This window comes from Geotrypetes seraphini, chromosome 2, assembly GCF_902459505.1.
Source record: "Geotrypetes seraphini chromosome 2, aGeoSer1.1, whole genome shotgun sequence".
NCBI classification, from domain to species: Eukaryota; Metazoa; Chordata; class Amphibia; order Gymnophiona; family Dermophiidae; genus Geotrypetes; species Geotrypetes seraphini.
The window spans coordinates 199534176-199547230 of NC_047085.1; the positions used below are offsets into that span (position 1 = coordinate 199534176).

Below are 13055 nucleotides of genomic sequence, written 5' to 3' on the forward strand. Positions count from 1 at the left end.
AAATTTAAATTCAACAAAATTATTGTCCCAGGGCTTTGGATCCTGATAAAAGCTTCTCCATAGAACCTATATCTTGGTTATAGTAATATATTTGCTGCATTTAAAATGTGTGAATGTCTGGAGTCTTTTTGCTTTTACTTTACGAACAGCTTTGAATAAAGTGCATTTACTTGCGGTCTTAATGTGATCACTTATTCAGCATGCTGCATGCCTAAAACTGCTGGAGTATTTCAAGTACACTGTCCTCCTGTGGTTCTCTTTGAGGAGACATTTATGCTATTAGACAGTTTCAGGAGAACTGTTGTCCTTTCCTTAAATCATGCTTGTATGTATGCTGGGGTATACGTCCCAATAGTAAAAAAAAAAAAAAAAAAAAAAAAAGACATCGCCTTGCTGATTACGATTCCAGCAGAAAAGGAAGAAATGTACATTCGACATTTGCATCTGTATATGCGAAGCAAATCGGTAGACTACAAGGTGTCAGACATACAGAACCACCATCTAGTTTAACCTTGCTATTTTCCAGTTCTGGTACAGTATTATCAAGACAGATAAAAATAAATAAGTTTTGTGGTTTGTTTGTTTTTTAAATCTTTATTGATTTTCAAACTTTGACAGTGCAATACAATGAATTGAACATAAAACTGCATAAAATGCACTATTAATTACACAAGTAATATGTAAAGCAATCATTTTCTCCCACCCTCCAATAAGTAATTTAAATCCTCAAAATACATTTTCCTCCCCCACCCACCCTGGATGTGTAAGGAAATCTAAGAAAAGGAGAGATACATGACCCTTATTCTGAGGTAACAAATGTAGTCAATGGGCTTCACATTTTATTAAATGAACTGCTAAAACCCCCATACATTCTGCATTCATTCTCTCATATTTATATGTGGTACACACATTTGCCCACCAAAATGTGTAATTTATTCAAAATGTGTAATTTATTCTGTGGTGGCTCTTCCAGTTATGTGTGACCATTTGGATGGCTATTCCCATCATGATCAAGAAAAGACGGCTTTTATATTTATCCAAAGTAGGCTTAAGGTGCAGTAACGTACCACAAATTATGGCTTCATAAGTTAAGGGAATAGATGACTCAAGAATAAGATTTATTTGTCCCCAAACTGACCTCCAGAAATTAAGTATCAATGGACAAAAATATAACAGATGATCCAAAGTCATTATATTAATAAGTTGTTTTCATTGGTCACAGCATAGATATTCACATTATTCCCAAGAAAATAAATCCCAACATTAAATATGGGAATCCGAAGCACCGCAGGTTGTCAAAAAAAGGAAAAGAAATTCACTAAGGATGCAGGTTTTTTTTTTGTTTGTTTAATTCTTTATTGATTTTCAAATTTTGACAGCACAATACAACTATATTAAACATGAGTATTATACATAAAGCACTTAAAATACACAAAATTAATGCATTACCAATCCTTTTCTCCCTCCCTTCCTCACATAACTATTACACTGCATATGCATATATTATTGCAATATTATAAATAAATACCTTTAGTAATCCCAAATATCTCCCCCCCCCCCCCCCGATGTGTAAGGAACCTACAAAGGGAGAGATACCTGACATTCACTGCAATTCAACATATGCAGTGTGATAGGATGCAGTTATAAAGCAGTGTTTAGGGCGATAATGCCCCGTCCTAAATCCTCTTGGCAAACAGCCTGGGCCAAAGCCTCGAAGGGCTATGCAGGGCTGGTGCCGCTGTGCCCCGAGCTTAGCCACCGGGCGCCCGCCTCCTTTATGACGTCACGCCCCACACAGTCCTAGCCATTGTGAGCACAATCGCTAATCGGTGCCTTCAGCTGCGGGGGGAGGGGCAGAAGGAGTCAATACCCTGGACAGCGCCTCGCTCCTCCGTTTGCACACAAAAAAAATCCACAGCGCTGCCACTGTCCGCACTCCTGCAAATATGGTAAGTGCAGTGCATTTCCTTTCAATGCCTTGCTTCAACTCAGGTGCTTTTTGTTCTGGGTTCCAAAATCGCCACTGAGAATTCGAAAGGATTGCTTGCAAGGTGAGGGGGGATAAAGCCATATATATATATCTATATCGCCTAGAAACGAACACGGGGTTTCGAGGAGAAATTTGCATATGGAAAAAAAAAAAAAAGATGCAAAAGTCTCCAGAGCAACACACTCCGTCTCTGAGCCGCTCAAATGGTGACTAGCCCAAGTCAAGTGACGGGCTGTAGCCTTTCCTCGACGGGTTCAACTGTGGTATTACAGCAGTGCATTGGAACTGAGGCTTTGACGGCGGGGAGCAGCGAAGCGGGGGGGGGGGGGGATACCTACGTAAAAAAAATGTCAGTTAGAGGACGGAGCCCCGGGATCCTTGTTCAGGGGTCCTCGTTTGTGAAACGGTGCTTTGTGAAAGGGCTGAACTGAAAGCGAGCCGGAGCTCTTCATGAAAGGCTATGGCGAGGTGAGGATAGCGGTCTGAGGGAAGAGGGGGGGAAGGGCTGGAAGCAGCTGCCTCTAATCATTTCTCCTAAGCGCGCGCTCTCCAAGCAGAGTTGCCAAGTGACCCGGTTTGAGAAAAGGAGCCGTCGGGATAGACCTGGGTTTCTGGCAACACAAGCACCGATTTCGATGGCAAAAACTGCAAATACCACGCAACTGAAGGATGTAAGTTAAAAATCAGGACCGTCAAAAGGTCTCTGGAACTGGATCTCTTGGCAGTTCTGTCCAAAGCTGAGGAGAAAATTAGTGTGGTGGGATTCACTTAAAATATGTATTAGCCTAGAGCAAAAACCTGCCTACAGTAGGAATGAACTTCATATTTCATTAGGAGCAAAAAAAAAATGCTGACTGAAATGAACCTGGTTTCAGATTGCTGCATGCAGTGAATCCTTCTAAAGAACTGTCAGCCTATCAAGAAACGTTGGAAACAGCGGCCCTCCAAAATGCAAGCAAGTGGCAGGCAATGCTGGGGGGAGGTTGTACCATTTACAGTCTCTACAATTTTATATAATTCTGCCTTGTACCTAGGACTGGAGGTACACAGAAGTCTAAAATGAGGGAACATTTTGAAATGGACTTGTAAGTTGCAGAAAAAAAAAATAAAATTATGGTCTTGAATTCAAAAACTGAGCAGATACATGTAGGGCAATATTGCAGAAAGACTTCTTAAATCAGAAATCAGGTGTCTAGGTCAGGACACTTGAAATTCCACTGGTATTTTAGAATGGGATCTGCCTACGTAGAGACTGTTCTAAAAATATATAGTTTATAGGCTTATACAAAAGCGGGTTCCAAAAAGTACTTACATAATATTATTATATCACATACAATATAAACAAATCAAACAAAACATTTCAGCGACCAGCGCTTACAATTATATTAAAGCTTCAGTTCCTATATTTCATCTTACAAAACAAATACTTTTTCAGTAATTTCTTAAAATTGCGCAAATTTCCCTGCTCCCAGGTGTATAGAGGGATCTCATTCCATGCCTGCGGTCCTCTGCAAGAAAACATACTTACCCTTGACACCTGCAAACACAAGTTTTTAACAGGCGGGACAAATAAATTACCATGTTCCACAGAAAGGAGCTTTGGAGAGTGAACATATGGCAGAATATTATCAACCAGATATCTTGGTGCTGGCCCATGTGCACATAGATATACCATAACCAGCAGCTTATAACGTACTGTACCTGGTAATCTAATTTCAACCAGTATTATTTAATGTAGTATTCTGACACATGTTCCCGCTTACTCAATCTAAAGCGCGTCCGCACAACCAAATTTTGTGCAACCTGCAATGCAGGTAACATCAAGGCTGGTGTTCCCAAAAACACAAGGTTACAATAATCAAAGCAAGACAAAACTACAGTTTGCAGTATGGCCTAAAACACATAACCTTAGGGGTCCTTTTATCCAAGCTGTGGTAGGGGTTTAACGCTCGTAATGCCACGCGTTAAACCGCCTGCCGCGCTAGCCACTAACGCCTGCATCGAGCAGGCGTTAGCTTTTTAACCAGCAACGGGGGTTAGTGCATGATGAAATGTCCGACGCGCTAACCCCGCTAGCGCGACTTGATAAAAGGACCCCTTAAGGTCTTTTGAATGTTTAATTTCTGTTGCCCTTTATCCCCTACATAACCAATTTTAGTTGTTCTTCTGCCTCCCCAAATTGTCCCTCAGTGGGGAAAAAGAACTGGATGTCATCAGCACAGAGCCTATAAGACAGTGGTTCCCAACCTTCTCCTGGAGGACCACCAGGCCAGTCGGGTTTTCAGGATAGCCCTAATGAATATGCATGAGAGAGATCTGCATATAATGGGAGGTGTCAGGCATGCAAATCTGCTCCATGCATATTCATTAGGGCTATCCTGTAAACCCGACTGGCCTGGTGGTCCTCCAGGACAGGGTTGGGAACCACAGCTATAAGAGACTCCAAACTGCTGCAAACAGCTTACAACACGGCAGAAGATAAAGGTTAAACACACTGCCAAGTGTGTTAATCCTTGCTAGAGAATGACACGGTGACAAAATTCATCACCATTTCCATCCCTGCGGATAACCGCGGGAAACCATCTTCATGTCATTCTTTAAGGGGAGAGGGAAGAATCAGAGTATGAATGGCCACAACCACTGACCCACAAGCTTTGCTTTGAAGAATGCTGGTGTAGAAGGATTGAAGTTGAGATAGACACTACAGAATGACAGTCTCTGATATCCAGAGCAGATAATGTGATGTCACAATGCCTCATTCCACCAGTGCCTAAGAGCCAATCTCATTAGTGATGTCACAATGGCTTCGTTATCCTTGGCTCCCATAAGAATCTGAGTATGAATGGCCACAACCACTGACCCGCAAGCTTTGCTTTGAAGAATGCTGGTGTAGAAGGACAGAGGATGAAATAGACACTAGAAAATGACATGGGTTTATTTCCCGCGGTTATCCACGGGGACAGAGACGGTGATGAATTTTGTCACCGTGTCATTCCTTGCGGCACTCCTGTGTGAATCTCTCTATGTTGAGATATCTTTCCCTGAACAATTACCTCCTGCTGTCGATTAGACAAAAACGAAGCAAACCATTTCAATGCCACACCCCTGTACCACAGCCCTTCAACCGTTCAAGCAAAATCTGATGGTCCAGTGTGTCAAAGACCGCTGAGATATCCAAGAAAACAGCCAGACACTCCCTTCCACCATCCATCAAGCATAGAACCCAGCAATGTCTTTGTGCTATGATGACTGTGGAATGCATACTGGTGGACATCAAGCACCTTACTTTCCTGCAAATACCTCTCGAGTTGCATATAAACCAACCTTTCCAGAATTTTGGCCAACACCGGCAAAGAGACTACAGGCCGAAAGTTGCCAATATCGTCCACACCCACTCGCTTATCTTTAATGAGGGGCATAACAGTCACGATTAGAGAATGATACGGTGATAAAATTTGTCACCATTCCCGTCCCCGCGGATAACCGCAGGAAATAATCCCATGTCATTTTCTAGTGTCTATTTCAACCTCAGTCTTTCTACACCAACATTCTTCAAAGCAAAGCTTGTGGGTCAGTGGTTGTGGCCATTCATACTCTGATTCTTCCCTCTCCCCTTAAAGAATGACATGAAGATGGTTTCCCGCGGTTATCCACGGGGACGGGAACGGTGATGAATTTTGTCAACGTGTCATTCTCTACTCATGATCTTATATGGTGAAATAGTGGTCTATGGTCAATGATATGCAGCAGGAATATCAATTTTCAGGGGAAAAAATGTCTGTACAGAATATGGACACAAAAAACCAGGCACGTGGATTTTCATTTCCTTTCACATGAATATCTATATTGTGAAATAGCAACATAAACATTCATAATAGCTCAAGCTGTCACCCAATAGCTCCCCAGGAGTATCTTATCTATTTCCAACCCCCTGCCCCCCACACACACATACTAAAGGTTCTGATCCTCTTCCTGCCTCCCTGAGTTTTGATCCTCCTTTCAACCTCCCCAATTTCTGATCTCCCTTTGACCCCTCCTCATTGAATCCTAATCCCTCTATATAAAATCCTGTCCTGAACAAAAGAGGTGCTCTATTCCCAAGCCCTACCCTTACCTACCTTCACCCCCTCCCCTCCCCAACACACTCATACTCATCATGACCTACCTAGGATATAGCATAGGGACATAAGAATAGCCTTTACTGGATGAGACCAATGGTCCATCAAGCCCAGCAGCCCATTCTCACGGTGACCAATCCAGATCACTAGTACCTGGCAAAAACCCAAACAGTAGGAACATTCCATGCTACCGATCCAGGGCAAGTAGTGGCTTCCCCCATGTCTTTCTCAATAATAGACTATGGACTTTTCCTCCAGGAACTTGTCCAAACTTTTCTTAAAACCAGCTACATTCTTACCACAACCTCTGGCAATGCATTCCAGAGCTTAATTAATCTGAGTGAAAAAATAGTTCCTCCTATGGGAAATACTTTTAAAACCTTTTAAACCCAATGGGAGGAACTATTTTTTCCACTCAGAGAATAGTTAAACTGCAGCAGTTCCCCTCCACTCCTGCCTGAGATGGCGTCAGGAGCGAATATGGCACTTCTGCCTTCCAGCACTGATAGAAGGTGGAGGCACTGGGATTCAGGATAAGGTTGTGTACAGAGCATGGTTTTGTGTGGAAAGGGACTGGGATTCAATTGGAGATAAGGAGGGGGAATAGAACTTGGGCGGCTCGGGAGGAAGAGAAAGAAAGAAGGAGCAGGGTGAAAGAAAGAAATGGGGCACGGAGAGAGAGAGAAAGAAGAGACATACAGAAAGAAAGGGGGCATGGAGAGAAAAAGAAAGAAGGGGGCAGGGTGAAAGAAAGAAATGGGGCACAGAGAAAGAGAAAGACAGACATAGAGAAAGAAAGGGGGCATGGAGAGAGAAAGAAAGAAGGGGGCAGGGTGAAAGAAAGAAAGAAATGGGGCAGAGAGAAAGAGAGAAAGACAGACATACAGAAAGAAAAGGGGTATGGAGAGAGAAAGAAGGGGGCAGGGTGAAAGAAAGACAGACATACAGAAAGAAAGGGGGCATGGAGAGAGAAAAAAAAGGGGGGCAGGATGAAACAAAGAAAAAGTTGAGGGAGGGAATGAGGTCTGGAGGAGAGGAAGCATACAGGAGGCTGAAAGAAGGGAAGAAATATTGGATGCACAGTCAGAAGAATAAAGTGCAACCAGAGACTGATGAAATTACCAAACAAAGGTAGGAAAAATGATTTTATTTTTAATTTAGTGATCAAAATGTGTCCGTTTTGAAAATTTATATATGCTGTCTATATTTTGCACTATGGCCCCCTTTTACTAAACCGCAATAGCAGTTTTTAGCGCAGGGAGCCTATGAGCGTTGAGAGCAGCGTGGGGCATTCAGCGCAGCTCCCTGCGCTAAAAACCACTATTGCGGTTTAGTAAAAAGGGAGGGGGTATATTTGTCTATTTTTGTATAGTTGTTACCGAGGTGACATTACATAAAGTCATCTGCCCTGACCTCTTTGAAAACCCGCGGAATATAAATGATAATTAACATTTTCTCTGCGTACAGTGTGCTTTGTGTTTTTAAAATTTTATTGGTAGATCATTTTGACTTGGCCACAAAGGTAAGGGGGAGGGAGGGAGGGGAGCTGCTGAAAGACATCTAGTAATCCTTGCAGGCTTTACTGTGCAGGGAATTATTTTTGTAGAATCATGTTTTGTTATGTGACTGGCATTATTTAGACTTTAATTTCTATGAATGAATAGAATGAAAATGATATAAAATTACTTGCTCGTTTTTATGTGCGTGCACTGAAGGAAAGTGGAGAGAGAGTGGACTGAGGACGCTGAAGGGAAATGGGGAAGAGAGAGTGGGAAGAAGACACTGATTTATAAATTGACACTTGTACAGAATAATGTTTCTTTTTATACTTTAATATAATAAATTCAGTATAAAACAATTCAAGGCTTGTGTGGATGGAATCAGGTAGTTTGTGGGGATGGGGACCAAGCTTACGGGGATTAGTCCAATAAAATGGTATTTTCTTATTTCTCATTATTTGTTTTATTTTTATTTGTAAAGTGGTGATTGTTATGTATCAATTTTTTCAAATTTACATCTTCTGTCTTTATATTTTGCACAGTATTAGAGGTCATGTGTTACTGTTTTTGTGATGTTGTGGTGTTGCATTGTATGCACAGTCTGGTTTCTTGGTGGTTCAGTTTAACTTTTGTCTACATATTTCTATTTTTAGTTTGTGATTATTCCATATTGGGCAAGGGTGTATCTGTGTTCTGTGTGTATGAAAAGAACATAGTTTTCAGTTGGCATTGACTGCAGGATCAATTGACTGTGTGGGATCTGGCTTGTTTAGTTTTACAATGTATGTGTTGGTATTCTAGTGCTCACTGCAGTGTTTAAGATGCTGCCTTTTCCTAGGTACACTCTTGTTGTGCGATATGTGGATTGTTACTAAAAATCATATTTTTCCTATAGATGGGGGTGTGTGTGTCAAAAAATGATGGGCCCCGGATGTCACATATGCTAGGTACGCCACAGAGCCTAACTCATAAGTTTCATGGCTCCACAGCATTTTCTTCTTGGTTAGGCTGAAAAATTTTTAGCAGCTCCTCATATTCTCACTTTTGCATGAAGCAGTTAGAGGGGCATAATTGAAAGGGATGTCTGAGTCCGTTTACGTCCATCTCGCAAGTCATCCAAAGTTAAAAAGAGCCTAAGACACATTTTTGAAAGAGACGTCCAACTTTTTTTTTACTTTCAAAACTCGTCTAATTATACGTCCTTTCGATCTGATCGTCCAAGCCGCTAAATCATCCATTTTTATACCACATTTCTGTCCAACTTTCCATCCAAATCCAAAACGCCTAGAACAAGCCTTGATGGACGTGGGAGGGGTCTGCAAAGTGATGGATTGAACACCCAGACATGCCACCTAAATAGTGGGGTACCTCACAGGGCACTGCTGTGAACTTCACAAAAAGGGTGCCATGGCTTCTCCTCCCTAAAGCTCCGTTATAGGTCATGGTAAGCCCCCAAAACCACCTCCAGAATCCCCTAGACCCACTTATCTACCACCCCAATAGCCCTTATGGCTGCAGGAGCCACTTATATGCCAGTAAAAAAGGGTTTTGGGGGTGTATAGGGCAGTGCACATGTTTAAGTATCGATGCAGTGATTACAGGGGCTTATGGGCATAGGTCCTCCTGTCTATGGGTCCCTAACCCACCCCCAAGACGACTTAAGCTGCCTCTGGGCTGGACGACTAGGCTTTCCTATGCCAGGTGACCAGGAGATGATGGTCTGGAGGCTGAAATTTAAAGTTGTGTATAAAATTTTTATGGGGGTGGGGGGGTTGGTGATCACTGGGGTATTGTGTGGGGGTCTGTGTTATGTGTTTGCAGTGCTTATCTGGTGACTTTAGGTGGGTTTTTGTGGCTTAGACCATGTTTTACATGGTCTAAGTCACAACGTCCAAGTTCCGTCGATCCTGGGCTGTATAACTTTCGGTTATACATGCTGTATGACTAAGTCTAAGCCAGCCCTCGTCCCGCCCTCGACACACCTCCTGAAACGCCCCCTTTAGCTTTGGATGTTGAGCGGCACTATGAAGGCCTAGGTCGTTTAGAAATACGTCCAAAACTCGTTTTTATTTTCTGCGCTTGGACGTTTTTGAGAAATGTTCATCCAAGTGCCGACTTAGGCCGGTTTTTGGACGTTTTTTTCTTTCGATTATGAGCCCCTTAGTTTAGCACATTCTTGTGTATATATATATATATATATATATATTTATTTTTTTTTAATTAATTTTATGCGCAACATACAGAAAGTGCAAGAAATATGGAACAATAAATACAGAGAAGCACAATGTGAGAATACCTCCCCCCCACTTCCTCCCTCCCCCCCCCCCCACCGCCCCCACTCCCACCCATTATCCCTAAGTCTGCTTAAGAACTGGGAAGAGGAAATGTTTGGATGACCTAATGTTGACTAGTATACTCTCCCAAAAAATGATTTTTGTTTTCTGTCTAGATACAGAATGGACTTAGTTGCTTTGCAGGTTGACATATTCCAGCACTTCTTCTAGCCCTTGCTTGTATTCACTATGATTTCTCTGCTGTGCATCTCCATTATCCAAGCATAGATACTCCACATTTCTTTTTCTTTTTTTTCAGCCAGTTCTTCTGTCCTATGGTTCTGCTTATATTTCTACTGTGTCATGTATCATTGCAAAATAAGCAAAGATATACCCAGGATTAAAGAGCCTTTTGTTTCATTCATGATATCAAATGTACATTGCATTGACTCAAAGAGTTTAAAACAATGAACGACATGGTCTCACATTACCAAAATGCTCTTTCATGTCATGTAACATTTCTTTGAGTATATTGCATCTGGATAGCCCTACTGGATAAGCTAGTGCAACTTTGCAAACATAGTATCAAGTACAGCCTACAATGCAAGCTTTAGTCTGATGTATTTTGCATGTCTTGGGGCGCTTGGTGACACTAATATATGCAGAGCTGTTAGAGATAGTTTTTCACATAAGAAAGTAATAAGGATAAGGTTGCCAGACTCCTCTGTACTGACTAAGAGTAGGCAATTGCTTTCCTTATCCTTATAACTCTTTTGCTTAAGAACTGTGTTTCCACAGAGGCAATCAGACTTCTTATATATAATTAGGCCAGCAGGGACCCCTGTTTTTTAGCATGAATAAATAAAAAAATGGACTTCCTGATTCTTATTGGAGGGTAATTTTGTGACAGGATGCCTGAGCTGTTAAGGTACATAGATGCATATGTGTAGCTGTTTTATAAAGAACTAACTGTTTTATAAAAAGAATAGTTGCGTATACTAATACCGTATACTCTCGTTCCCATATTAATTTATAAAGACCATCAGAAAAGAGAGTGTTCACTTTAAAATGTAAAAAATCTGCAATAATATGCAATGGGGCTCATAATCAAAAAATAAAGAAGTCTAAAAACTGTCATGTTGGTACTTGGACATCCTAATAGCCTATGAAGCATTCTAGCTTTTGTGCATCCAAAGATCTAGGGGACGTGTTGGGAGGCGTGTTGTGGGCAGGTTTCGGGCGTGCTTAGACTTGAATGTCCTGCACCTATAATTGAACCTTTCCCAGCACATCCTGGATGGAACTTAGACATTCTGAGCTAGTCCTGTTTTCAAAGCATCTAAGTGCCAAAAAGTACCTACCCAAACTGACCAGATGATCATTGGAAGAATTAAGTAATGACCCCCCCCACACACACATACACACATACTCCCCCAGTGGTCACTAACCCCCTCCCACCCTCCATAAATCTGAATGAAACAGTACATACCTATCTATAGAACAGCAGTATCTGGTATGGGAAAGGTAACTATATTGGCGGAGCCATGCTGTCCTATGGCACTTTCAGAAAAGAAATTAAGACAGTATTATTTGATAGATTTATTTCTTAAATGGCGTTTTTATTCTCAACATAATAATTTTACTGTATTAACTTAAAAATTTTTAGTGTCTTTTAACTAATAGGCTGTATGCTTATCATTACTATTTTGTATTTCGCTGATTGTCCAGTTTTTCTCTTCAATGGAAACCGCCTAGAATTCTTTTGATTGAGGCAGTATAGAAAAATAAAGTTATGTTATGTTAGTAGAGCATCACACAGCTGTCTTAAATAGCTTAGTGGATGGGCTAATGAGCCACAGAGAGAAGGACCAAGGCCCGTTAACTACTAAATTTATGGCAGAACGTGTGAACCCATCAAAACCCACCAAAATCCTACTATACTGTCACATAGGTGCCACCTGCAGCCATAAGGGCTATTGGGGTGGTAGATAGGTGGGTATAGTAGGTTTTGGGGGAGTTTTGGAAGACTAACCATAAATTGTAAGGGGGTTATGGTGAGATGTACACATGGCACCCTTTATGTGAAGTTTACAACAGTGCCCTCTAAGGTGCCCCACTATTCTGTTGGAATGTCTTTATCGACAGTTCATTACAATGCTGGCTCCTCCCATGTTCAAATGGTCTAGATTTGAATGTTTTCAACTTGGACGTTTCTGTGGTCGAAAATGGGGAATAAAGTTAAGGTTGGATATCCTGGCAGCCAAAGACGTCTGCGGATGATTTTCAAAAAAATAAATTTGGACGTCCAGTGGTTTTGAAAATGGACATTTCTCCACTCCTGAATTTGGACATCTTGTGGGAACCATCCAAGTCAGACTTAGATGTCCTTTTTGAAAATGGCCCTCCACATGCCAATTCTCTAAACTTCAATCAATCATCAGTACATTTCAACACTACTTCAAATTCTTCAGTTATTTAATCTCTAATATAGCAAAATAATTCTTAATTTATCTTGAATCAAGCTTGATTTATGGTATAGATTCTCTACTGCTTGGATGTTCCTCCATTTCCCAATGTTCCAGCATGATTGTATTTCAGGGCAACTATCCTGCATCAGAGAAACATTATTCAATTTATACTGTAAAGTCTACCTTCCGATATCATAACTACTTTCCTTCTTTCATTACTGTTACTAGAAGAAATCAACATCAAGCCATCTTATATCAGGGATCATCTGGCCATGCCCAACCAATCAGATTTTTTTTTTTTACATTTGTATTTATTTATTTTATTAAAAAATCTCTATTCCGCTTTAGAACCTAACCTAATATGACATCACATTATCATGTGGGGGTAGGTGTTTTTTTCATTAGGAAAGTGATTTATGAATGGGTTCTTTTTGTTTTAACCTGAATTTTATATATATTTGTACTTCGCCTAGAAATTCATTGATAGGCGATTATATCAAATTTTAATAAAACTTTAAGACACGTGTGATGCTTCACTAGGCTTTCCCATACCAAGTGCTGATGTTCTAGAGACAGGTATGTACTCTTTTTTTCAGATTTTTGGGGGTGGGAGGGGGTTAGTAAGCAGTGGGGGAGTGTGAGGGGGAATGCCTTAAATGTATCTAGTGGCATAGGTGCCAGCTCTGTGGGTACTGTGGGTGTCCGAG

At 41.2% G+C, this 13055-nt stretch overlaps 1 protein-coding gene across 3 annotated transcripts in view; it reads left to right on the forward strand.

The window, feature by feature from the left end:
- Nucleotides 1-1847: 1847 nt before the first annotated feature.
- ELOVL2 (ELOVL fatty acid elongase 2) overlaps nt 1848-13055 on the forward strand; it is a 101973-nt gene continuing 90765 nt past the window's right edge. The window contains exon 1 of one of the 3 annotated variants that reach the window (XM_033929428.1): nt 1848-1949. In XM_033929428.1, the coding sequence (XP_033785319.1) occupies nt 1947-1949 (3 nt within the window). In that variant the 5' untranslated portion in view covers nt 1848-1946. Of the gene's footprint in view, nt 1950-2016; nt 2052-13055 lie in introns of those variants that run through there. The other 2 variants (XM_033929430.1, XM_033929429.1) reach the window with 2 other exon arrangements.